At 44.0% G+C, this 25,179-nt stretch overlaps 1 protein-coding gene across 1 annotated transcript in view; it reads left to right on the top strand.

Moving 5' to 3' along the window:
* Positions 1-11,049: 11,049 nt before the first annotated feature.
* The window catches only part of GORASP2 (golgi reassembly stacking protein 2), a 33,331-nt gene continuing 19,201 nt past the window's right edge, over positions 11,050-25,179 (top strand). The window contains exons 1-4 of the mRNA XM_089690529.1: positions 11,050-11,226; positions 17,013-17,093; positions 19,408-19,611; positions 21,935-22,021. Of these exons, the coding sequence (XP_089546655.1) occupies positions 11,164-11,226; positions 17,013-17,093; positions 19,408-19,611; positions 21,935-22,021 (435 nt within the window). The 5' untranslated portion in view covers positions 11,050-11,163. The remainder of the gene's footprint in view (positions 11,227-17,012; positions 17,094-19,407; positions 19,612-21,934; positions 22,022-25,179) is intronic.

Genomic DNA, 25,179 nt, shown 5'->3' with positions numbered 1-25,179 from the left:
GGTTAGCAAGACCAGGATGTGAGTTTGAAGACAGTTTTTAATGCTTTACCTAAACTTGATATGTTTGGTATCCTGGCACAAGCAGGACTGCACCTGCCCGTCTGGAGTGTCTTCCGCCCTGCTGACACTGCTGCAAGGTCAAGTCCATTCCAAATGCTTCCTCCACTGTGCTCATCAGGCTACTCCATAATAGGAAACCTGTGCTTCTTTGGGCTCAGCACTCCCTGTTCCCATGCTCAGGGGTGCTCTGCACTCAGCCGCAAGGGGAGCCCTCTCATTGCTTCAGCCTCCAACAATGTACTTGACACAGCCTGACCTACTGAGGCTCTGGCCCCATCTCTTACAGCATGGCTTCTGCTGATGAGAGCCGCAGAGGGCGTGAACCAGCTCTCAGACCTCCTGACAGCCTAGCCATGGGTAGGAATGGTGGAATAACGGCTGCGACACCTGGGCGGTGTGCCTTTTTGGCTGTAAGTACCATCAGCTGTGCCCCTCCTCCTACAGTGCCAGGATCCCTCTGTATTTGTTCCTACTAGGGTCTCAGCAGTTCACAATACTAAATTTCTTTACTTTACAGGGGTACAAAGGTTGAGAAAAGTTCTTCTAGATCATCCGTTCTAAGCCAGGGTTCTTTGGAGTCCTAGGGTTCCTCTAGAGGTTGCTGGGGGTTCACAGAGACCTGAGAAATATTTTAGGGGCTCCTCTATTTTCTATTGTTTTTAAAGAGTTTGAAATATTTTTTTTTGTGGGGGGTTGGGGTGCAAATAGCCGGTTTTGCCTAGGGCAAAAAATAGTCTAACACCATCCCTGCCTACGTATTGTTCTGTAACAACATGTACTGCTTTAGGGTGTCCTCCAAGCATGTTCTTTAATTAATTTGTGTATTTTCAATGTTGCTCTTAAAGCTGCATAAAAAGACTCCCCCTGCCCCCTCCACTAAACAGTATTTATTTAAATTATATTACTACATGTCCTGCATGGCAATGCCCAGCTCTCTATGCCCTTTTTTTCCCCAAAAATGCTTGCCTATTAGCCTTGGAAATGGCCAGAAAAAAATAACAAGATTAGCCTATTAGACTTCAGTGGGATTCTCAGACTTCCCATTGAGTTGCAAACCTGGCTTAAACTGAATTTATCCAGGTTCTCTCATCCATATTTTGCATGTTACACTGATTTATAACATTTCCTACTAGCACTTTACATTGATCACTTCTTTTTAGGCAACTAGCTCAGTTAAAAAAGAATAACCAATTGTTGTATAGACATGTATATTGTACCAGTATAGTCTATTTACATATTTTCACAGGTGATTATTACAGTTGTTTGCTAATTGCTCACAGGTTAATTAGAGTGAGGAAGAAAGAACTGTACTTTCCAAAACACGGTCAATCAATAAAACATTTCATCAGAAGGACATTAACAGGAACAGATATGGTCATCCCTAACCCATTTCTCCTGCTACTTGTCCTTGCCTGAACAATTAAACTTTTCAAAGTAAGGCTATTTAGGAGATTTTTTTATTTGGGAAAGTATGTTGACATTGCGTAAAGAAAGCAATATGGGTAATGAAAATGGATACAATTTTTAGACTGGCATTTAGGTATGTTTCACTATCCTAAAATACCGGATCTTGTTTATCAAAATATGTACACTGTTCAAAACTCTGGTGATCTGAGAACCATGGCCTGTGAGTTATCCCCACACAATCACTCTTTGGGCACTTTGTTGTCTCTCACATATATGATGTCTGATGTAAAAACAAATGTAATAGGATATTTCTCATCAATCAAATTTAAATCTGCTTTGGAGGTTTGAATGTTATTGTCCTGCAACCCAGGACATAACTAGCGCTGGGCACCTACAGCACGTGTCATGCATCTCTTACAGTGTGCCCTGGGTTCTGACACTGTGACTGCCCACACGCAACGCCTGTGATCTGCTGTCATTAGACAGCACAGATTAAAGGAAAAGGGCACAGAGCCAATCAGAGTGGCTCTGTGCCTTGTGAACACTGTGATTGTCGTTCACAATCCTGGGTTATACCCTTTCCTAAAGAAGAAAGCGCTAGGAAATGATACAATGCTTCAGGTTATATAGTATGTTCCCAGAGGAGTTGCATGAGACCTCTTATAGTGGCTCTGATATGTGGTCCATGGTTCATATACTTGCAACTTCAGGGAGTTTTTGAGAGCGCCTATCCTTGCTTGGAATAGTTAACCATTCTTGCCCCATACCAGAAACCCTTTAGGGGACCTAGGATTGCACATCTGTCTAGAAAAGGCTAACCTGTAAAAATAGAAGGTGTCACTACCAGACACACACTCCTAGCATTCCATGTATTCTGCAACAGAAGTCTATTTGTCATATTCAGTGCAGGAGCCCAATGTATAGTCAACTACCATCGGCAATTTACTAGGCAAATGGGAAACAGCTTCAAGTAGTCTCAATTACAAAATAAGGTAAGTACACTTATCCTATTATTGAGTGGTGGAGGTGATCAAAAAGCTGGAGTTCTGCTTTGAATTCAGAACCCCAGCATTGCAAATATTAGTTGCTTGGCTTCAATACTTTGAGTCACTGACCTGTATCACAGCAATGTTAAAATCCCTTATCTGCAATACTTGTTTCAGGTCAGTGATGCAATGAGAGGGTTGCCAACCATTGGCCTGTACCTTTGTTTACATATCACGTGCGTGCCACAGTCCTACTCCTACTGACACCAACAATGAGGTTTATTTTACTCCTACTGACACCAACAATGGGGCTTATTTTACTTCTACTGACATCAAAAATAGAGTGTAAGGGACCGCCTGGCGGCACCACTAGCACTCCACTGATCAGGCATCCCCAGAGCATGTAATCTAAGCCCCAGAGTACTTGTTCACCAGGGCCCCTGATGGTGGGGATGGACTTGGAGTACCCTGAGACCAGGTCGTGACTACTGAGTATACCTGTCAGTGGTAGGGGTGTTCGCCAGGGGCTCCCACAGGGATGAGCCTGATATGAGGAGGTCGGGGGACCCCGATGGGATGGATGGATGGATGTCTGAGCAGGTGCGAGGTCAGACAAGCCGGGTCGGTAGCCGTGGGGACGGTGCGGTACAAAGCAGCGGGCAGAGAATAGTCGGGTCACACGCCAGGTCAGTAACAGAAGATCAGATCCAATAGGGGACATCCGGGAGAGAGGTCAGGCAAGCCAAGGGTCAGAGGAGGAGAATACAGCGTGGTCAGGTACAATCCGGGTCAGCATCTTACAGGATACAGGTTCACAGGTTCAGGAATGCAGGTAAGACCAGAAGGCACTCAATGACAGTTCAGGGCCATTTAAATATCGCGCCCTGCGCTGTCATTGGTGCCAGGCGTGCGCCCGCAGCTCCTAGTGCGCATGCACGAGTTCGGACGCCGCGGCCGGCCTGGACCTAGTGCCCGCGTCCGTGCACAAGGCGGCGCACTGCGCCTGCGCCGGGACCAGCGCCGCAGTGATCCCTGACATAGAGATTGTTCTACATCTACAGAAACTATAACCGTGAGCAGCCTATTGCATTAGGGTGTGTACCCCTAAGCTCAAACACACATGCGTATCTTTCTGATCTCACTGCGAGCACATTATCTCCCTGCTCGCAGATTCAGCGTGAAAGAGAAGTGCTTCCACACTTCCCTTATAAGCAGAGCTGCTCAGTGTGAGATCTTTCCCATCTCCTCATTGGCACACAGAGCATATAATAGTGCTGATCTGATCATAGATATTGATCCGTTCAGACATTATACTGTCAATGGAGGTTTATTGTGTAAGTGATCGTGTTCCTGTCAATCAAGGGGTTAAATGTGATTACTGGTGTACTAATGGGCAATCTGACGCTATCTGGTAGGGGCACTAACTGACGATAGCGCTATCTGAAGTTGCCAGCGACAATAATACTGAGTGTAGTATGAACAAAACAACTTTGCAGAGAAGCAGTGTGGTGGCCTGGTATAGACAACCAGATAGAAACTTTAGTTTTCAATTGTGAACCTTGCTAGTGGCAAAAATCATAGGAAAACAGTTTCTCCATTACAAGTCAGGCATTTCCCAAAAGGCCCATGGAATATAATCCAATCATCCAAGATACTGTTTGGTAGCTTATGATTTGTACTTGAAATGGCTAGATGTAGCTACAGCAGAAGTCATGCCTTAGAGGGTTGGTTCTCAAGATGGGTACTACCATTGGAAATCATTACCCACACTGGTCCACAATTTTTTTCAAAAGAGTTTGAGACTTTCCTTAAAGAAAAAGAAAATAAAGCACATCTTAACACCATGATACTATCCACAGGACAGTGGAGGTGTGGAACGTTTTAACCAGACATTTAAAAATGTCCTAATGACACGGCTGCACGAGGGACTCCTCTTCAGCAAAGCTATAACTGCTGTTCTACAACACTATAGGTCAGCTCCAAATAGAACCACAGGGGAATCGCCTGTAAAACTAATGATAGGTTGTGGTCTACAAACACCATTCACAAATTTGAAGCCACCAAATAAAGTAGCTGAACCCTGAAATTTGCAAAGTAGAGTGGAGAGGTACCAGGTCAAAGCAAAAACGTACAATGATGCAAAAAAACTCCAAGAAAACTACACTCATTCTTGACCAGTGGGTGAGGATAAGGAGGCCAGCAACCAAATCAAAGTTTAACCCCAGTCTATCCAATTCACAGCCAATTGGAACCAGTAACCTATAGGCTGGAGGATAGATCAACTTGGCACAAGAGCAGGTTATTACCTCTCCTAGATTGTAAGCTCGAAAGAGCAGGGCCCTCAATCCCCTCATGTTTTGCATTGTATTGGTATTGTTCTGTCACATGGTCTGTCCCCCTCTGTAATGTACAGCGCTGAGCGAACTATTGGCGCTTAATAAATACTGTATAATAATAATAATAATATTCAAGATTCACCAAAACTCAATATGGATGTGCAGTGCATAGGAAAGCTGGTAAAAGAGACAATTGCAATACATGCTCCAGCAACACTATTAGGGCAGTACCTGTGATTCTTACTAGCTTCATGCCCAACACGGCTACCCCGCAACAAAAGAAAGCAGACAGATCAGGGGTGTTGCTAGGATTATGAGAGACACGGGGCACCCTTGTGCACTCTGGAGAGATCAGCGGGAGGGGCACCATATTAGGGTGGTACCTGTGATTCTTACTGGCACCATGCCCAACATGGCTACCATGAAACACAAGATAGCAGAAGAATCAGGGGTGTTGCTAGGATTGTGAGAGACTTAAATGGAGTATAGTTAAAAATACCTGAGCCTATCCTGCTCTGAGTTAAGAGTGTGCAACTCACAGGGTGCAGGGGTCAGAAGTGAGTGCCACACAGAATGCATTGCCTAGAAGTGGTTAACGCACAGTGTTCAGGAGTCAAGAGTGCATAATATAGAGAGTGCAGAGGTCAGGAGTAGGTAACACACAGAGTGCAAGGGTCAGTAAAGCATAACACACAGGGTCCAGGAGTCAAGAGTAAGTAATCATGGAGTGCAGGAGTTAGGAGTAAGTTATGGATGGAGTGAGTCAGAAGTGCAGGGGTCAGGAATGTGTAAACTACACGGAGCAGCAGTCATGTGCTAGCACTGACCTATCAGAACCTTCCATTCCAGTGCCCCGTTCCATCCCAGTGCCCCTAGAGAAAGAAGAGGAAGAAAGCATGGTTTTCAATCCCATGACTGCTAAACTGGGCTGTGTGGAAGGCAGGGGCGGACTGATCATTTGGAAACTCGGGCACTGCCCAAGGGCCCAGGGTCAGTAGGGGGCCCCATGAGATGCCCCTGGTACCTTTTTCATAGGCTTTTTTGAGTTTGGGCAAGGACACAGGGGCCCCATGATCCCCTATTGCCCGGGGGCCCCATGAGTTGTCAATCCGCCCCTGGTGGAAGGTGAAACTGTATAACCCTCAGAGGTAATTGCAGCAGGGACTGGGGGTGGGAAGGTATATATTTATTCTTTCTGAATAGGTGAACACGTTAAAGAAGAAGGAAATGCTATCTTTTAACCAAGCTTTAAATGTTGCCTGCCCACTGTCTGCATACTGTTTGTAATAAATAGCACTGTAAATATATTTTTTAATGGTTTCCCTAGTGGTCACATGGCCGCACAGCTTCAGGTCCCGGGTGGCTGCTGCTGGTGGGATGGGTCTCTAACAATGCCGAGAGCATTGGTGCGAGTGACATCAATGCACTAGGAATTTATTGCCATTATCAGCTCTCACCAAACTGTGAAGGACCCAGAGCTGTACAGTGCCTTGATCACTAGGAAAAATATTTTTAAAAAAAGGTTAGCCTTTGTTTAGCAGAAGAATAGGATGCAAATCAAAGAAGTTAATTGTCATGATTTACATTAGTTATGTCTGATATTCAGCACAATGCTTCTCTTACTTACATGTACCCTCAGGCTCTGTTGCATCTAAAACAGCCTCTTAAACCAGTGTGCACAGGCACCTTGGGGTGCTTTGGCAAAATGCCTACAATTTGCCCAAACATTGTGGATCAAGCCTGCCTTTTAGTTGCACAAAGCCACAGGTTTTCATTGTGCAACATTACAACCTCCTAGCCGCCGGCATCCTAACAACCAATGATGTCATCAGTTGATATGGACATTCGCATGCCTGCACAGCATCCTTGCTTGCCCCTTTCTTGTCCCTCTCCATCAGCAGTGAAGTCACACAGCTGATTGAGGGAGAAGAGAAACCCTACAATACTAGTCAGTACCAATGTACCAATGTGGTTGCCTTGTAAGAATAAATCACTTCTAATGTTGGGTGTCCTATATATGCTGATGTAGCTGCATTATGTCAAATTATTGGAATAGTTTTTTACATTTTAGAATTGAGTGCCTCAAAATTGTCCATAATTTTAACAGGTGACTTGACTGTAAAAAGGTTGAGAAACTCTGGACTAAACATAGCAAAAGCGTAGGAGGCAGCAATACATACAGTGAAGGAAATAAGTATTTGATCCCCTGCTGATTTTGAATGTTTGCCCACTCACAAAGAAATGATCAGTCTAAAAATCGAATGGTAGGTGTATTGTAACACTGAGAGACAGAATAGCAACAAAAAATTCAAAAGAAATGTATGTCTAACAAATGATGCACTGATTTGCATGTTCATGAGGGAACAGGGGCGGACTGACAACTCATGGGGCCCCCGGGCAATAGGGGATCATGGGGCCCCTGTGTCCTTGCCCAAACTCAAAAAAGGCTATGAAAAAGGTACCAGGGGCATCTCATGGGGCCCCCTACTGACCCCGGGCCCTCGGGCAGTGCCCGAGTTTCCAAGTGGTCAGTCCGCTCCTGTGAGGGAAATAAGTATTTGATCCCCTTCACAAAAGATGACTTAGTACTTGGTGGCAAATCCCTTGTTGACAATCATAGAGGTCAGATGTTTCCTGTAGTTGGCCACCAGGTTTGCACACATCTCAGGAGGGATTTTGGCCCACTCCTCTTGGCAGATCCTCAAGTTATGGTGGCTGATGTTTGGCAACTCGAGCTTTCAGCTCCCTCCACAGATTTTCAATCCGATTAAGGTCTGGAGACTGGCTAGGCCATTCCAGGACCTTAATGTGCTTCTTCTTGAACCACTCCTTTGTTGCCTTGGCCATGTGTTTTGGGTCATTGTCATGCTGGAACACCCATCCACGACCCATTTTCAATGCCCTGGCTAAGGGAAGAAAGTTCTCACCCAAGATTTGACGGTACATTGCCCTGTCTATTGTCCCTTTGATGCGGTGCAGTTGTCCTGCCCCCTTAGCAGAAAAACACCCCCAAAGCAGAATGTTTCCACCATGTTTGACAGTTGGGATGGTGTTCTTGGGGTCATAGGCAGCATTCCTTCTTTTTTTGTTGCTATTCTGTCTCTCAGTGTTACAATACACCTACCATTTCAATTTTTAGACTGATCAAAATCATCAGGGGATCAAATACTTATTTCCTTCACTGTACAAATGAAAAGCTAACTTTATTGGCCATGTGCAATTTTGGTCATGCACTACGTTCAGCATGCCGGGCATAGCGTGTTCAATTTCTCTTCTCAAACCTTTCGGGGTGTCTCTGCTAATTCTTTTCAGATGTTGGTGACTAGACATGTTATGTGCTCTCAGCTGAAATTCCAATGATTGAAGAAGTGCAGCCAAAGCTCTTTTGGCTGTACTTCTGTGGATAACAGGAGTGCAGTTTATTCTGCACTCCTGTGACCCATTTTTAGCTGACAGTGGGTTGAAATCTGCAGTCAGCTGATGTCATTCAGCCAGTCCAGGCTGGGAAAAGATCACAACTTTACAGTCGGGATCCACCACAGAGTCGGGAGCGGTACCTGGCTCAGCCTCTCAGCTAGCCGCTGGAAGCCTGAGCCAGCCGCACCCTCTCCCTCCACAGCCCAGTGCTCCAGCGAGGGAGGGGAGGCAGAACAGACAGAGGTGACTGATTCTCTGCTCAGAGCGGCTGTGAGAACTCAGCGATCAGCAGTCATGTGGTCACTGAGTTCTCTCCCTGAGAGCCGGTGGGGGACAGATGCAGCATTGGACAGATGCAGCATCCACCTAGGTGAGTATGATTTTAAAATAAAAACCATTCCCATACTCCTCTTTTAACTTTACTTTACATTTACACAAGTGTATTTCCTCCCATCAACAGAAATAATTCATAATAAAATAAAGAAAGTGTGCAACCCATGTACCAGTCATCCTAAAATATTACTACACCACGGACCCTGCATTCACTATATCTGGTCTCCCACAGTACACACAACAGGGAAATGCAATTATTTTAGTAAATATAAACTGCTAAATACCTTTTCCAATCAGCAGTATACAGCAGTCTTGTGACTTCTATCAGTGTCCAGCAGAGCATTAGTTAAAGCTTGTAGGAGTTTTCTTTCTGCTCTATGAGGATGCAGGACCCCTGACCCTCTATCTGGACAGTGCTGATTGGCTCTGTGCTGAACACATGCACTCTCCCAAGAAAAAAAAATGCTCTAGCAATACACACCAAACTGAGCATGTGCAGCTTGCCTAAGGCTCCATTCTATTAGTAGATAGATTTCGGACAGTAGAAGAAGGGGAGGATCAGAAAAGACAGGATCTAACATCTGTTTTTAGCAATGCAGAGGATTAACCCCTCAGGTTTCACAGTGAGTATAACAAGCATGCTTTACTGCATATACAGACTGATTTTACTGTTGTGGGTTTAATAACACTTTAAGTACTCTACATAATAGCTACACTGCTCACAGCTGTCACATTATTCATGTTCTGTATTTATAGTGGTAATATATTAAAATAAATCTATACTATAAGACACTGCCAGTGAGTTGTGATTATTAAAGAGTAACTCCACTTTCATGGGGAAAAAACGGCAAATCAAAAAAAAAATATAGCGTTTACAATTACTACACTACCTGGGGGTGTTTCGTACACAGATGGTGTACAGAACGCCCACCAGAAATGCCATTTTCTGCTTTTGTGATTGGCTTACTGATTTTCCAAGAAATCTGCACTAAGATACAAGTCAGATTTTGGGCATCCCCTACAACAAAAATATCTTGCTGGATATCTATACTGATATGGACTGGGTAATGTGTTAGGAATGTAAGGATGCCTCATGGTTTGATGGAAATGAAAATTATCAACCTACAGAGGACTGAATTCAAAGACCCCCTGAAAATGAAAGTAAAAACATGATGCAGCAGGCTAGTCCATTTTTCTGAAATTTCATTGCAGCAACTCAAAATGGTAGTTTGTATGGCCCCCACATGCTTGTATGTATGCCTGACAACGTCGGGGCATGCTTCTAATGAGATGACGGATGGTGTCGTAGGGTATTTCCTTCCAGATCTGGACCAGGGTATCACTGAGCTCCTGGACAGTCTGAGGTGTAACCTGGTGGCATCAGATGGACTGAAACATGATATCCCAGAGGTTCTATTGGATTTTAGTTACGCGAGCGTGGGGGCCATTTAATGTTATCAATTCCTTCATCCTCCAGGAACTGCCTGCATACTCTCGCCACATGAGGCCGGGCATTGTTGTGCACCAAGAGGAACCCAGAACCCACTGCACCAGCGTAGGGTCTGACAATGGGTCCAAGGATTCCATTCCGATACCTAATAGCAGTCAGGGTGCCATTGTCTAGCCTGTAGAGGTCTGTGCGTCCCTCCATGGATATGTCTCCCCAGACCATCACTGACCCACCACCAAACCGGTCATGCTGAATGATGTTACAGGCAGCATAATGTTCTCCACAGCTTCTCCAGACCCTTTCATGTCTGTCACATGTGCTCAGGGTGAACCTGCTCTCATCTGTGAAAAGCACAGGGTGCCAGTGATGGATCTGCCAATTCTGGTGTTCAATGGCAAATGCTAATCAAGCGCTATGGTGCTGAGCAGTGAGCACAGGGTCCACTAGAGGACGTCAGGCCCACAGGCCACCTTCATGAAGTCTGTTTCTCATTGTTTGGTCAGAGACATTCACACCAGTGGGCTGCTGGAGGTCATTTTGTAGGGCTCTGGCAGTGCTCATCCTGTTCCTCCTTGCACAAAGGAGCAGATACCGGTCCTGCTGATGGGTTAAGGACCTTCTACGGCCCTGTCCAGCTCTCCTAACTGCCTGTCTCCTGGAATCTCCTCCATGCTCTTGAGACTGTGCTGGGAGACACAGCAAAGCTTATGGCAATGGCATGTATTGATGTGCCATGCTGGAGGAGTTGGACTGCCTGTGCAGCCTCTGTAGGGTCCAGGTATCGCCTCAAGCAGCTGAAACTGATGAACAACCCCCTCTGCTACTTCACTGATCAGATCAATATCCCAGGAGTTTCATTGACTTGAGGCTATATTCTGATTAAAAAGCGATTCGATGAGTGATGAGTAATTGGTGAGAAGTGAACACTGTGCAGCTCAGAAAATGCTAGGACAGAGCCGGCCGGCAGGTGGCGCTGTGCGGAGATCTCCTCGATATGCCTGGCAATGCCAGCCGTGGCCAGCGGAGGCCGCTGTGGGCGGAGAGTGAGGCGGCTCTGTGCGCTCCCAGCATTCCCCGGGCTGGCCTGTGTGCCACGTAAGAAGGAGCCGCTGCAGTGTGTTGTCTTACCGGGAGCGTCCAGTCAGAGGGGGTCACCGCCTGAGGGGGGTGCGACATGGGGGGCTCGCAGAGTGTGGAGATCCCCGGTGGAGGAACAGAGGGGTACCACGTCCTACGGGTAAGGTGGTGCGGTGTGGAGGCCGGGAGGAGGCCTTTGTGTGTCATGCTAGTGGCCTGTGTGTGGGGGGGGGCTGGACGCAGGACCTCGGTGTGTGTGTCTTCTCTGCTCCCCTCCCCATATATATCGGTGTGTATATATCCTCTGTATCTCCCACCCCTGTATGTGTGTGATCTCTGCTGTACATGCAGTGCTTCAACCCTCTGCTGCCCATCCCCTATCAATGACGGACCCCACTGTCTGTGGTGGACCCCCCCATCCCCCTATCAATGACGGACCCCACTGTCTGTGGTGGACCCCCCATCCCCTATCAATGACGGACCCCACTGTCTGTGGTGGTCCCCCCCATCCCCCTATCAATGAGGGACCCCACTGTCTGTGGTGGTCCCCCCCATCCCCCTATCAATGAGGGACCCCACTGTCTGTGGTGGTCCCCCCCATCCCCCTATCAATGAGGGACCCCACTGTCTGTGGTGGTCCCCCCCCCCCCCATCCCACTATCAATGACAGACCCCACTGTCTGTGGTGGTCCCCCTATCAATGATGGATCCCACTGTCTGTGATGGACCCCCTATCAATGACGGACCCCACTGTTTGTGGTGGACCCCCCCTTCCCCCTATCAATGATGGACCCCCCCTGTCTGTGATGGACCCCCCCTTCCCCTATCAATGACGAACCCCACTGTCTGTGATGGACCCCCATCCCCCTATCTATGACGGACCCCACTGTCTGTGATGGACCCCCTATCATTGACGGACCCCACTGTCTGTGATGGACCCACCATCCCCCTATCAATGACGGACCCCACTGTCTGTGGTGGTCCCCCCGCATCCCCCTATCAATGACGGACCGCACTGTCTATGATGGACCCCCATCCCCCTATCTGTGATGGACCCCACTGTCTGTGATGGACCCACCATCCACCTATCAATGACGGACCCCACTTTCTGTGATGGATCCCCCTATCAATGATGGACCCCACTGTCTGTGATGGACCCCCCCATCCCCCTATCAATGATGGACCCCCCCATCCCCTGTCCCTATGTCTCTGTCAGATCCTCCAGTACTGTGGGGTTGCTCATCGGTGACATGGTCGGTGTTCAGGCTGCTTGTGGGTCAGACCCCTCCTCACTGTCCTCTACACCGGCCCCATCATTGTGTCTTCTTATGTGTGCTTTGAGTGATGTATAATGCTGCATTCATCAGAAGCTTCACACATATATTCAGTGACAGGACTGTCCTCCCCCCCCCCCCTTGTTGCTGTCATTATAAGTAAAGAAATGTAAGTATGAATAGTGCCACACAGTGTAATCAGATAGTGCTTTACACTTTCATAATGTGCTAAAAAAAAAAAAAAAACCTCTTGTATATCGTGTTTGGAAGTAAAATATCCACGTGTTACTTTAAATGCAAAATTCACAAGCAGCTATTCCTACATAATCAGATGTAGCAGGAGCAGTCTCTGAATGGTACCTGTGCTGGGCAGGCGACCAGCCTCCTGTGTTCAGAACACAGCAGGGCAGCCACTCGGCACGGGAACCAGAAGTAGGTGGAGATCCCTGGAATAGCGGCGTCTTCTTCAGTGATTTCTGCTTCCAGGGGCATCATGGTGTGTATATACAGCATTATATGGGTCCAAGCTGGATCAATGTAACCTGTACAAAAACCTGGAACTCTAATAAAAGAAGCATGCCTTTTTTTTTTTTTTTTTTTCTTTGCTGTCAGTCCATTCATAATGATTGGCTGCACTAACGCACTCCACAACACATAGCAGTTCGTTTAAAGTGGCTCTAAAGACTGAAGGTTTTTTATCGTATTGCAGTTTATGCATGAGAGAAAAAAAACCCTTCAGTGTGCAGCTTGTGTGTAGAAATGTTTGGCTCTGTACACTTTCACCCCTAGTATTAGTTATGCTGGTCACTCAGACTCCCGCTTTACCTCTGCTTACATTCTTAAAGCAATTAAATGTAACAGTCAATACCGTGGTGCCTCCCAATAGCAAAACATGACCATAGTGACTGTATAAACCAAATATTGCCATTTACATAGTTGCAGCTGCCCTTAATATTTGTAAATCAAATGCAAAAAATTATAAAGTAGGAGGCGCTTGCTTAACATAATGTAAACAAAGTATCAGAAAAGAGTCTAATAACGTGCATTGTCCCACACTTTAGGAGCAAATAAAAGTCTGCCCCTAATTCTAAGAGGATGCGTGATCATGCCTATTTTCCAAACTAATCTTCTTCACCACTAGTGTTTAAGTTCCGCACTCGCCAGCAAATTTTGACCCCCCCCCTTCCATTAGGATGGTCAAACCGTGCTGAGTTCTCCAAGCCTGTCCTCTCTTGTAGTAGATTTCCAGACTTTCCTTCAATCTACAATATTTAACAAATGGGCTCAATAAAACAGCAAATATCCATAAAAAAACATCTAATCCCCCAGTCACATCAAAGCTGATTTTGAAATAGTGTGACTTGCAGTGAAGTCACACAATTTCAAAATCGGGTGACCTGCTGATTTCATTTGCAATTTGCAAGACATTGACACAGATGTCTATGCAACTCACAACAAAAGTAGTGCATGCACTACTTTAGAAATCGGTGCGGCTCCGACCAAGTTGGAACCGCACTGATATGAGCGCTCTAATAGCAGACAATAGGGTGTGACTTGGCATACGATTTGCAAGTCACATGGCATGCAAATTGAATGCCAAATCACCAGGGTGTTAGTGTAGTGTTTATTAAGATCCTTGGTACCAAACAAAATGTATTAAAACGTCACTCACATGATCCGGTGCCTAATAATCCTGCAACCAGTTAATACAGCCTGTGTGTGTTAATAGAGATGTCACCGACTAGCCGGCGTGTGCTCCAAGCCTCGATCTGGTGGGCTGAATGTGACATCATAGTGACCAGGAAGTGATGGTCCACACTGCTATGTACATTTCACCTGGCAACGTCTTCAGGACGCCACTTCCTGAAGAAGGTAAAACGTATGTAGAAGCATGGTCACTACATGGTGCTGATGATCATATGAAATAAACGTATTGGGAAAATATGGTCAGAATTCGTGAGAGATTGCTCGTGACATTTTGTTTAACAACATTATTTTTGTTTGATAGACCGGAAAATGTTTGTAGATTCTGTAATGTATAAATAACTGGCCAGGCTGGAAATTACATAAATGAAGTTCCCCAAAGCTAAGATCGGTTTTACTGAATTTAAAATAATGAACTAGATTACAGACATTATTTTTTTTCTTGTCAAAACGTCAATGAAGGTATTTTGTCCTTACAGCAATGGCAGAGTTAATAGGACAATCCTGGTATGATAAATGATTGACAAAACAATGGCATTGTTCTGCTAGTGTGTCCACTTTCAGGTGAACAGGTACTTGTTTAGCTCCCATAATACCCAGAATATATGTAGTACTGTATTAGAACACCCCCCAAGGTATTGGTTATAGACCGCAATATTGATGCTGCAGTTCTTGCCATGTTTAGTAAAGGACCATGGTAGTCTTCTGCCCCATTGTGCAGGAGAAGGATTTTCAGATGAGTGATGCTTTTGTTTATATCCAGCAATTTAAAACTGAACTCCATCCTTTACCTCGTGTCTTGCACAGTTGTACAGGCTTCTCCCCTTTACTGACATTGCTGCAACAAGTCTGATAAAGCTGCCTTATTTCCTGGCCCTTTCCTTTCCAGCCTGAGTCCCTGGCTCACCCCTTTTATTCATTGGATTTCTGCTCTTTCAGGCTTGGTGGCTAAGCATAACTGCAACTTTTTGGGGAAGTTTCCCCCTCACAAGGACAAGAAATGCTCTCTCTTCCAATGGAGTTATTGGGGGAAGAGGAGTTAGATGATGCTGGGTGTTTTCCAACCAGGAAATCTGATGCTCTGTCTGTCTTACTGCAGCTTCTAATGTACCGGTAAACTGTGATAAGCTGAGTGTGTGATGGAAGCAGAGAAAGCAATTTCTGGAGAGGAGCCTTTCCTTCACTAACCAGTCACTTCAATACTCCGTCACAGGTCATTGACATGACAGCCTGGGGACAGGACAGTTTGGTTGTATTATGGTGACCATCACCATAATACAACCAAGTAGCATGACAGACAGCTCTGGATTGAAAGCTGCCTTTTTTTCATTTATCTTTTAATGAGCTATCATTTGTTTGACTGGAGTTCTGCCTTAACATGATTTGCAATTGTGTAAAATTGTAAAAGGGAGTATGCAATAGTATTGCACAGAGCAGCCCCGATCCTCCTCTTCTGGTGTCCCCCGCCAGCTTTCTAGGCTGCTGCTCTTCTCACAGTGCTCCCATAGCAAGCAGCTTTCTATGGGGGCACTCATTCGGGCATCCTCCTGAGCTGGGCTGTGTGCGTCCATTGACGCACAGAGCCCAGCTTGGTCCTGGCCCCCACTTCCTCATCACTTAATTTGACTGTCCGTAGCAGGAGATCCCACTGCTCTCCGCCAAGTCTGTGAATGCAAGAAGGGAGAGCAGAGCGGGGTTGCTGGTGGAGACAGTGCTGGATAGAGAGTAGGTGTCCGGTAAGTGTTTGGGGGTGGGTGGCACAAACATTGGAAGGGTTTGTTTTTGTTTTTTGTTTTTTTTGCTTTGATGCATAGTATGCATAAAGGTTAAAAAAAAAAAAAAAAAAAAAACCTTCTGACTTTAGAACCACTATAGGTAGGCTTTGCTCTTCTGATCCTGTTTAATAATCTGTAGAAATGTATTAAAACAAGCAACATTATACCAGAATAAATCCCAATACAGCTCAGGATATTGTATAGATCACCAGGCAGAATGCAGGTTTGGCAGCAGCTATTTGCATGTGACATGGCCCTGGGAGTGAATCCATTAGGAAGTCTTTGGTTGTGCTCAGCATTTTCCTTGTTGCAGCCCAGCAAACTAGACAATGCAAACCTTGCTGAGGGAACCACAGAAGCTGTTAGGCATTTACAGTAAAAGGAATTAATAATTAACGTAGGACAAGGAAGGAAGCCAAACATCAGGCTTGCATGGTGGAACATATGTTGGAGGAAGGAGTACATTTGTCTGTGGCAGTCTCAGATTCTTTCATACTTTGCATACGTTTTTCATACTTTACTGGGGACAGGATGAGACGATCACGTGGTTGTCGTGGGTACATTTGGGTTTAGGTTGGTTTTAAGAACCATTCTGTTAGGATATATGCAGATTATAATTACATTATTATGCAACAAATGTTGATTTATTGTGCATTACAGCACACTGCATTCCTACAGCCTATTCACTGAGAATGGGCCTCAACCTCATAATATTCTCTCTATTCCTTGATCGCACATCTTCATCACAGCCAAAGTGGAGGATCGAAGTTTAGTTTGGCTTATCCTTCTTTTCAGCAGATGCCATGGGATAGTCCTTCAGAGAAACCTATTCTGAAATGTTCTGACTGCCATTACTGATCTCTTAAATTTGATAGTTGCTTATCTTTTCATTCATGGACCTGGAAAAAAAAAACTTTCAGAGACATCATCATAACATTTAGTGTGCATACTGTGTGTTTTTGGGTGAGTAACTGTAGAAAGCTATGATATCAGAGGATCTGCATTACAGCTGGACAGTGAGTGCACTTGGAACCTTGAAGGAACGATTGACAATGGTCGCTGTTCTATTCATTCCTTTACCCCTAAACCTGTTGGTTTTAAGTCAAAAGCGCTAACAGCCCTCACATCCCACAGTACAGGATAACTGTAATAATCCGAATCGATGACTAAACAGACTCCGCTTCTCTCAACAGGTACAAGAAAACTCTCCTGGACACAGAGCTGGGCTTGAACCTTTCTTTGACTTCATTGTTTCAATAAATGGTCTAAGACTGGTGAGTTGAAAATGTTCTAGTCTGAAGTTGTAAGATATATGTAGTGTAATCATAGTATACAAACACACACAAAAAATCTCACAAAAACATTTACTTAAATGTCCTTTTTAATTTCTTGTTAAAAACTGAGTAGCAGCTCACACTGTATGCCATTCAAAATAGTTGTGTTCAAATACACACATTCTGCAGGGAAGACGTGGAAAATCCCACCACTGGTGAGCTGATGCAAAAATTGTTTGGGTGGCACTTTCTGGAAAGACCTGTTGATCTGGTAGTGTCAGAGGCAGGACAAATGGAGTGTTGTGTGGAGACTTTGCTCTGGCTGAGCCAGAGCTGTGCTTTTGGGGGGGGGGGGGGGGGGAATTCCAACGCCTTTTGAGCTGGATCAGCAAGTGGGTCTGAAGCAAGAGACCCACATGACACCTCAAGTGGAGGGGTTTCCACTTAATTTTTGAATGTGAAGAATACCTTTTTAACCTGGCCTTACTTTGGCTCATGATTCATGTTTTTGGAGGTGTATTTGTTTTAGGACTTGTACTAAAGAGTTTTCCTGTTCTTATCTGAGGAGGCTTTGTCAGGGTTCCCTGTTTGTTGTGTGTAAAGTTCCCCAAAAGCACAGATCTGTACTGGATATGACTTTTGGTACTCCAAGCTTTGTGGCAGCTTGATGCACCAAAAAAAAAAAAAAATTCCTAAAAGGGTCCAAGGCACATCTGTAATGTAGTGAGATTTACATTTTACAATAGAGGGACTGGTTGCATCTTCTAGGCACAGTGTTGTGTACTCAGACACACTGGGGTTGATTTATTAAAACTGGAGAGTTCAAAATTTGGTGCGTAGAAATCAGTCAGCTTCCAGGTTTTTTGTCAAAGCTGAAGTTAGAAGATGATTGTAAAAATTTGGTCCCCCCTTGTATGGTAGCCACGCTTCAGTTTTAGTGAATCAACCCCACTGTGCCTAGAAGATGCCAGGTACTATGGTACCAGTGAGAATGGGCCTTACCTTGTGATGGATGGGCATACTCTCCATATATTCATGCTCATTATGCTGCTATACATTTCAATGTTTTAATAAACTTCTAATAAACCAGTATGCCGTTCTTTAACCACTTCCAGTCCGGACACTTTTACCCCCTTCCTGCCCAGCCTATCACACTTTGAATGACAATTGCGCGGTCATGCAACACTGTACCCATATGAATTTTTTTAGCATTTGTTTTTTTTTGAGACAGATAAAGCTTTATTTTGGTGGTATTTATTCACCACTGGGATTTTTATTTTTTTTGCTATGTAAATGAAAGTCCAAAAATTTTTGAAAGTGTTTTTTCTTATAAAATTTTGCAAATAATATTTCGTCATAAATCTTGGCCAAAATTTATTCTGTTTTTATCTTTTTAGTAAAAAAAATAACCCAAATTAGTTTATAACCAAAAATGTATAATTTGTACACTTTTTTTTTTTTTTCTTTACATTTTTATTTCTTTATATTTATATTTGTTTTGTTTTTGTTTTTTGGTTTTTTTTTACATTCTGTCACCCTAGCAGTACAGTGTCACCATGCTGACACTGTACTACTTGTGGGTGGTGATGATTTTTTTTTTTAAACACTGATTGCTTTTACACCCATTAAGGCTGTAAAAGCAATCATTTCTCCTCTCTGGCTGCATTCTTGCAACTATTGAGAACTACTGTGTGAGCTGTGATTGGTCACAGCTTGTCACATGGTACAAGGCTATTGTGAATAGCCTTGTACCATGTGACCTCTGGGATCATTCACAGATTTCACATGTAGCAAGCAATGATGTCAGAAGTGACATCTTGCTTACTACTCTGCATGTAATCACTGATTGGCCAATCGGTGATCACATGACCGGGACCTTGCACAGAGGTCCCGTCCGATCGGTGTTCCACTATGTCTGGTGGACACAGTGGGCACCGGATCGCAGTGCTGCGCACTCCCAGGGAGCGTGCACAAGCAGGGGGCGGGGAGGCCTTTTATAAATGGCCACCCGACCCTGCACTGCCACAGTTCGGCCGTTTTTATATACAACGGCCGGATGGGAAGTGGTTAAAGCCTAACACCAACTTTTTTGTTTAATAATGTGTTGATTGAAAATTTGTCAGGCTCCTATTTTTATCTATAACCCTACTGGGGAGATTATTCCTCATTTCCTTTTGGTTGAAGTGGATATTTTAAATGGTGAATAAGTTTAACACTATATTATGTAGTGTAATCATCGCTTCTATCTTTTAAAATTGTAAAAACTGTTTGGATTAAATTCATATTTTATAAATTGGTGTTGTCTTTCCCACAGAATAAGGACAACGACACACTGAAAGATCTGCTGAAAGCAAGTGTTGAGAAACCTGTGAAGATGGTGGTGTACAGCAGCAAGACACTGGAACTGAGGGAGACGATGGTCACACCTAGCAATATGTGGGGAGGACAAGGCTTGCTGGGAGTCAGCATACGATTCTGCAGCTTTGAAGGGGCTAATGAGAACGTATGGCACGTGCTGGTGAGTCATTTTAACCCCTTCAACCAAAAGGACGTACATATATGTTCTCTGGTTGAAGTGGTTATACTGGGATGATCAAAATCTGAATACCTTGGGACTTTAAATGAAGCAACCGTTTCCTCCATCCCTATATACATAGTTAGTATGGCTAACATATATACACACAAATTCCACATAGATAAGTTACACTTTTAATTCATTTGTGAACTAAAAATCATATATGAAATACAATTATAAACGCATGATTGTTGAAAGACTGCATCCAAGAACTTGACTTATTTCGAGGAACTCCTTCCACTTTCTCAGGAGTTGATGCAAGACATGTATAAATCAGTTCAAAATTAAGACTGACACTGAAGCTTAGGAGTCTTTGGGGATGTCTATCCCAGGAGCTGTGGCAGTGTAAACCATGGGGACCAAAGGCAGAGGACAGGAACACTTCGAAGGGAATATGTCGCTGCATGTGGTAATCAATAGAAATGCCTATAACAGATCCAAAAGGATTTCTAATGGTCCTGTATATTCAAGCTGTAATCCATAATGATCTATAGTGACCCACAAAAAAAGGCTAGTCCGTCTACGCCCACTCCCCATACAGGAAGTTAAAAAAAAAAAAGAAAGAAAAAAAGTGGTATCTCCCAGCACCACGCGCATGCTGCTAGTGAGGGAAGGCGCTTCCATCCAGGCGGAATTGTGTTATAAGATGTGTATATCGATAGACAGATATTAACTTGCAATCTTGTTATTGATCATTTTATCACCTGTACTGTTATGTGATTTATTTAAAGTCCTAGAGCCAATGTATTGAGATACACTATACTGCCAAAAGTATTGGGACCCCCCCCCCCCCCCCCAAAACATTGAATTCAGGTGTTCCAATCTCCATGGCCACAAGTGTATAAAATCAAGCACCTAGGCATGCAGACTGCTTCTATAAACATTTGTGAAAGAATGGGTCACTCTCAGGAGCTCCATGAATTCAAGCGTGGTACCGTGATAGGTTGTCACCTGTGCAATAAGTTCATCTGTGAAATTTCCTTCCTACTAAATATTCCACAGTCAACTGTTAGTGGTATTGTAACAAAGTGGGAGCAAATGAGAACAAGAGCAACTCAGTCACGAAGTGGTAGGCCATGTAAAATGACAGAGTGGGGTCAGCGCATGCTGAAGTGCGCAGAAGTCGCCAACTGTCTGTAGAGTCAATAGCTAAAGACCTCCAAACTTTGTGTGGCCTTCAGATTAGCACAACAACAGTGTGTAGAGAGCTTCATGGAATGGGTTTCCATGGCCGAGCAGCTGCATCCAAGCCTTACATCACCAAGTGCAATGCAAAGCGTCAGATGCAGCGGTGTAAAGCACGCCACCACTGGACTTTAGAGATGTGGAGATGTGTTCTGTGGAGTGACGAATCATGCTTCTCTATTTTGGCAATCCGATGGATGTGTCTGTTTTTGGGGTCTAAGTAATTTTCTAGCAAAAAATTAGGAATTTTACATGTAGAAGAGAAGTGTCAGAATACGGGTATCCACCATTGGGTCCTGGCCAGAGATTCTCCGACAACGATCGCTGAGTAACACTGACGGGAGAGCCCTGTGTGTAAACAACACGGGTCCCTCCTGCTAGCAAGGACACGCCGCTGTGTATTTCTCTGCACAGCAGAGAAATACACGGCAGCATGTTTCCCTAGTAAAACCCACAATGCACATTATGTAAAACAGCACGCAGTTAACCCTTTGATCACCCCAGATGTTAACCCCTTCCTGCCCAGTGTCATTAGTACAGTGTCAGTGCTTTTTTATTAGCACTGATCATTTGTATTCGTGTCATTGGGGTGGCAGTAAGTCATTTCCAACCAGTGTCAGAATGCCTACTGCAGTCCCGCTATAAGTTGCTAATCGCTGCCATTACTAGTATAAAGATTCCAGTATATGTGCCGCCATTTGTAGACACTATAGCTTTCATGTAAACTAATTGGATTACATGTATTGGGTTTTTTTTATTATTATTTTTTTTTTTTAAGCTAAGACATGCGGCAGGGTACATTTTGGCCTAAATTTATAAAGAGATATTTTTTTTTTTTTTTTTATAGCACAAAACATAATAAATGCACAGGTGATCAAATACCACCAAAAGAAAGCTCTATTTATGGGGTAAAAAAAAAGACATGAATTTCATTTGGTTGGAGCGTTGCATGTTTGCTCATTTTTTTCCATATTGCAACAAATGGCATAGTCAGGAGGGGGGGGGATCCTCTGGAGGGCAAGTGGTTAATTTTTATATTGTGTGTTTTTTGTTTATTATTTTTTTCATATACTTTCTCAAGGAAGTGGAACCAAACTCCCCTGCAGCGTTGGCTGGTTTGAGGCCCCATACAGACTACATCATAGGAGCAGATACAGTAATGAATGAGGTAATAATATGCTCTTTTTTTTTATCTTTGTCTACACTGTCAGGTTGTTTTCTATTTTTTTTAAATAGAACTGTGGTCAAAATATAAAATATTTTAATATATGCAAGATCCGGTTCTTTGTCTTTCTCTGTAAATACCCATTAATCCTGCCAGTAGATCCATTGGATAGATGTTTCTTTTAATGGGGTGACCTTGCTATTAAAAATGCAATAACTGCAGTGTTGTCACCCTTGCCGGTGCTGTAGCTACCTACGTGCTGGAATGTTTAATGGTCTTCTCAGTGAATATGCCTAGCTCCACCCACAGCCTTTTAGATTGGCAGCACATTTACTTTATCTTTAGGGGTGTAGGGAAATAATGTAAAAGCCCTGCACAGCTCCACCTATTCCCTCCAGCACTTACTAGCAGGGTGCGGGAGAATTGCAGCTGGGATTTCTCCTGCACCCTGCTAGCATGTTACCACTTATAAAGAGGTGACTTCTCTTAAAAAATGTCTGTTTATTAATGATCGGCTTTAGATGACTTTAACCCAGGGGTGGGCAAACTTTTTGACTTGAGGGCCGCAATGGGTTCATATATTGGACCCGGGGGCCGGACCAAGAGTAGATGAATGATGTGTATGTGTGAATTAATATAAATTAAATTAAAATTTGTAACATTAAATGTTTAGATTAATTTAAACACTACCATGCCATCCATAGTAAGTATAGTAATATTCCCCCATAGTAAGCATAGTAATTCATCCCCCCCATATTAATTCATTCCCCATATTAATTCATCCCTCATATAGTATTTCATCCCCCATAGTACTATTCCCCCCCAAGTAGTAAGCCAAGTCCCCTCTGTGTCAATTTGCTTACCTTTGCTCCGCACGTTCCTCTCGCCGAGTTCCCACGCCGTTCCGGTCTTCAGGGCGGACTGTGAGAGGAGCCTAGCTCCCCTCACGTTCGTCACGTTGCCCCGCCTACACATATCCTGACAGCCAATGTTTGCCTGCCCTGGCTGTTTTTTTTTTCTTCTTCTTATCACGCTAAGCGGGCCCGATTAAAAGGTCCGCCGGGCCGTAGTTTGCCCATTGCTGCTTTACCCGTTTCCCGACCGCCCTATAGCAGAAATACTGCTACAAGGCGGCACGGGTGCACAAAAGTGTGTGTGTATGTGATTTTGCATTCGCGGCCGTCAATCACTGGGTCCCGGCCGGTGATTTCCAAGGGTCTTCGACGGGGAGAACTGTTTTTTTATTTAGTTTTCTCCTCCCTATCAGCTCAGGTACACTGCTTTTGGATGGCTGTGCACAGCCATCAAAAGCAGTGTGATTACACTGACCGCCCCCTAGTAAAACACTCCCAGCACACAGTTAACCCTTTGATCGCCCCTCATGTTAACCCCCTTCCTGCCCATTAGTACAGTGTCAGTGCTTTTTTTTTTTTTTTTGTTTTGTTTTTTGTTTTTCCCCACTGATTACTGTATTGGTGTCACTGGAGATGTCAGTGACACGAAGTCAGTTTCCCCCAGTGTCAGAATGTCTGCTGCAAGTTTCTGATTACGGCCATTACTGGTGAACATAAAAAAAAAAACTCAGTGTATATATACCACCATTTGTAAATATGACTTTCACGTAAACCAATTAATTTACATGTATTGGGATTTTTCTTTTTTTTTTAGCAAAGACATTGAGCGGAATACATTTTGGTGTAAATTTAAGATGAAATTAGTTTTTTTTTTTTTTTTTTTTTTTTTGTTTTTTTTTTTTTGTTTTTCTTTAATTCTTTTTTACTGGACATGTTTAATAGCAAAAAGTTAAAAGTATTGTGGGTTTTTTTTTTTCTCAAATTGCAAAAACCGCACAGGCGATCAAGAAAGAAAGCTCTATTTGTGGGGGGGAAGGACGTAAATTTCATTTGGGTGCAGCGTTGCATGACTGCACAATTTAAAGTTAAAGTAACTCAGCGCAGTAATGCAAAAAATGGCCTGGTCAGTTAGGGGAGTAAATCCTCTGGAGGACAAGTGGTTAAAGAGGATCTTCACTCTACAAACAAAAAATAAGTCAGCAGGTACATATCCAGTAGCTGTTGATTTTTAATAATAGGACACTTGCCTGTCCAGGGATGAAGTGCCTTCCTCACCTGGGCTTGTTCTTCACTAGCCTTCCTGGCACCGCCATTTTGACTGTGGGCAGCTGGCTGTGCTACTTGCATCTTCACAGCCAGCTGCCCACTGCGTACACACTTTGTGACTGGTCCTCCAGTCTTCTCTGACCTGTGACGTCCCCCAGAAGACTGCAGGGGGAAGGTGGTCCAAGCAGTAGTGGGAGTGTGTACCTGTCAAAACTAGCCTATCTTGGCTGTGCAAGCCTTCTGCACCCTCCAACATGCATAACAGCTGCATTAAATATTATTGCCATTCACGGAAAAGTACATGTGTGTTGAACGCTTTATTGCCTGGATGCATTAGATTGGATGTTCTCTCATTTACAGTTGTGTTCAAAATACTAGCAGTCAGACATCACTAACCGGATCAATCACTGTTTTTGGTAGAAATGATATTTCTACATGGCAAATAATTTACTAGCAGGTGTAGTAGAGTAATAGAAATCCAGCAGACCCAACAGTCATGACATGCATGCTGCTGATTCTGTGTAATTGAATCACTAATTGAAAGGCGCATGTTCAAAATAATAGCAGTGTGGAGTTCTATTAGTGAGGTCATTCATTCTTTGAAAAACAGGTGGCAATTATTGCCCTTATTTAAGGAAGGAAGGCAGCAAATTTAGTACAGGCTGGTTACAGTGCGTTTCTCTCTGAAATTCTGAGGAAAATGAGTCGTTCCAGACATTGTTCAGAAGAACAGCGTACCTTGATTAAAAAGTTGATTGGAGAGGGGAAAACATATAAAGAAGTGCAGAAAATGATAGGCTGCTCAGCTAAAATGATCGCAAATGCTTTAAAATGGCAACCAAAACCTGAAAGACGTGGAAGAAAGCAAAAAACTACCATTGGAATGGATAGAATAGCCAAAATGGCAAGGACTCGGCCAACAATCGGCTCCAGGAAGATCAAAGAAGGTGTAAAGTTACCTGTGAGTACGCTTACAATTAGAAGACGCCTATGTGAAGCCAAGCTATCTGCAAGAAGCCCCCACAAAGTCCCACTGTTGAA

This window comes from Staurois parvus, unplaced genomic scaffold (assembly GCF_062004578.1).
Source record: "Staurois parvus isolate SC_StPar_1 unplaced genomic scaffold, SC_StPar_1.0 ptg000530l, whole genome shotgun sequence".
NCBI lineage: Eukaryota > Metazoa > Chordata > Amphibia > Anura > Ranidae > Staurois > Staurois parvus.
The sequence above is the reverse complement of the archived record's forward strand: the minus strand, read 5'-3'. Positions and strand labels throughout refer to the sequence as shown.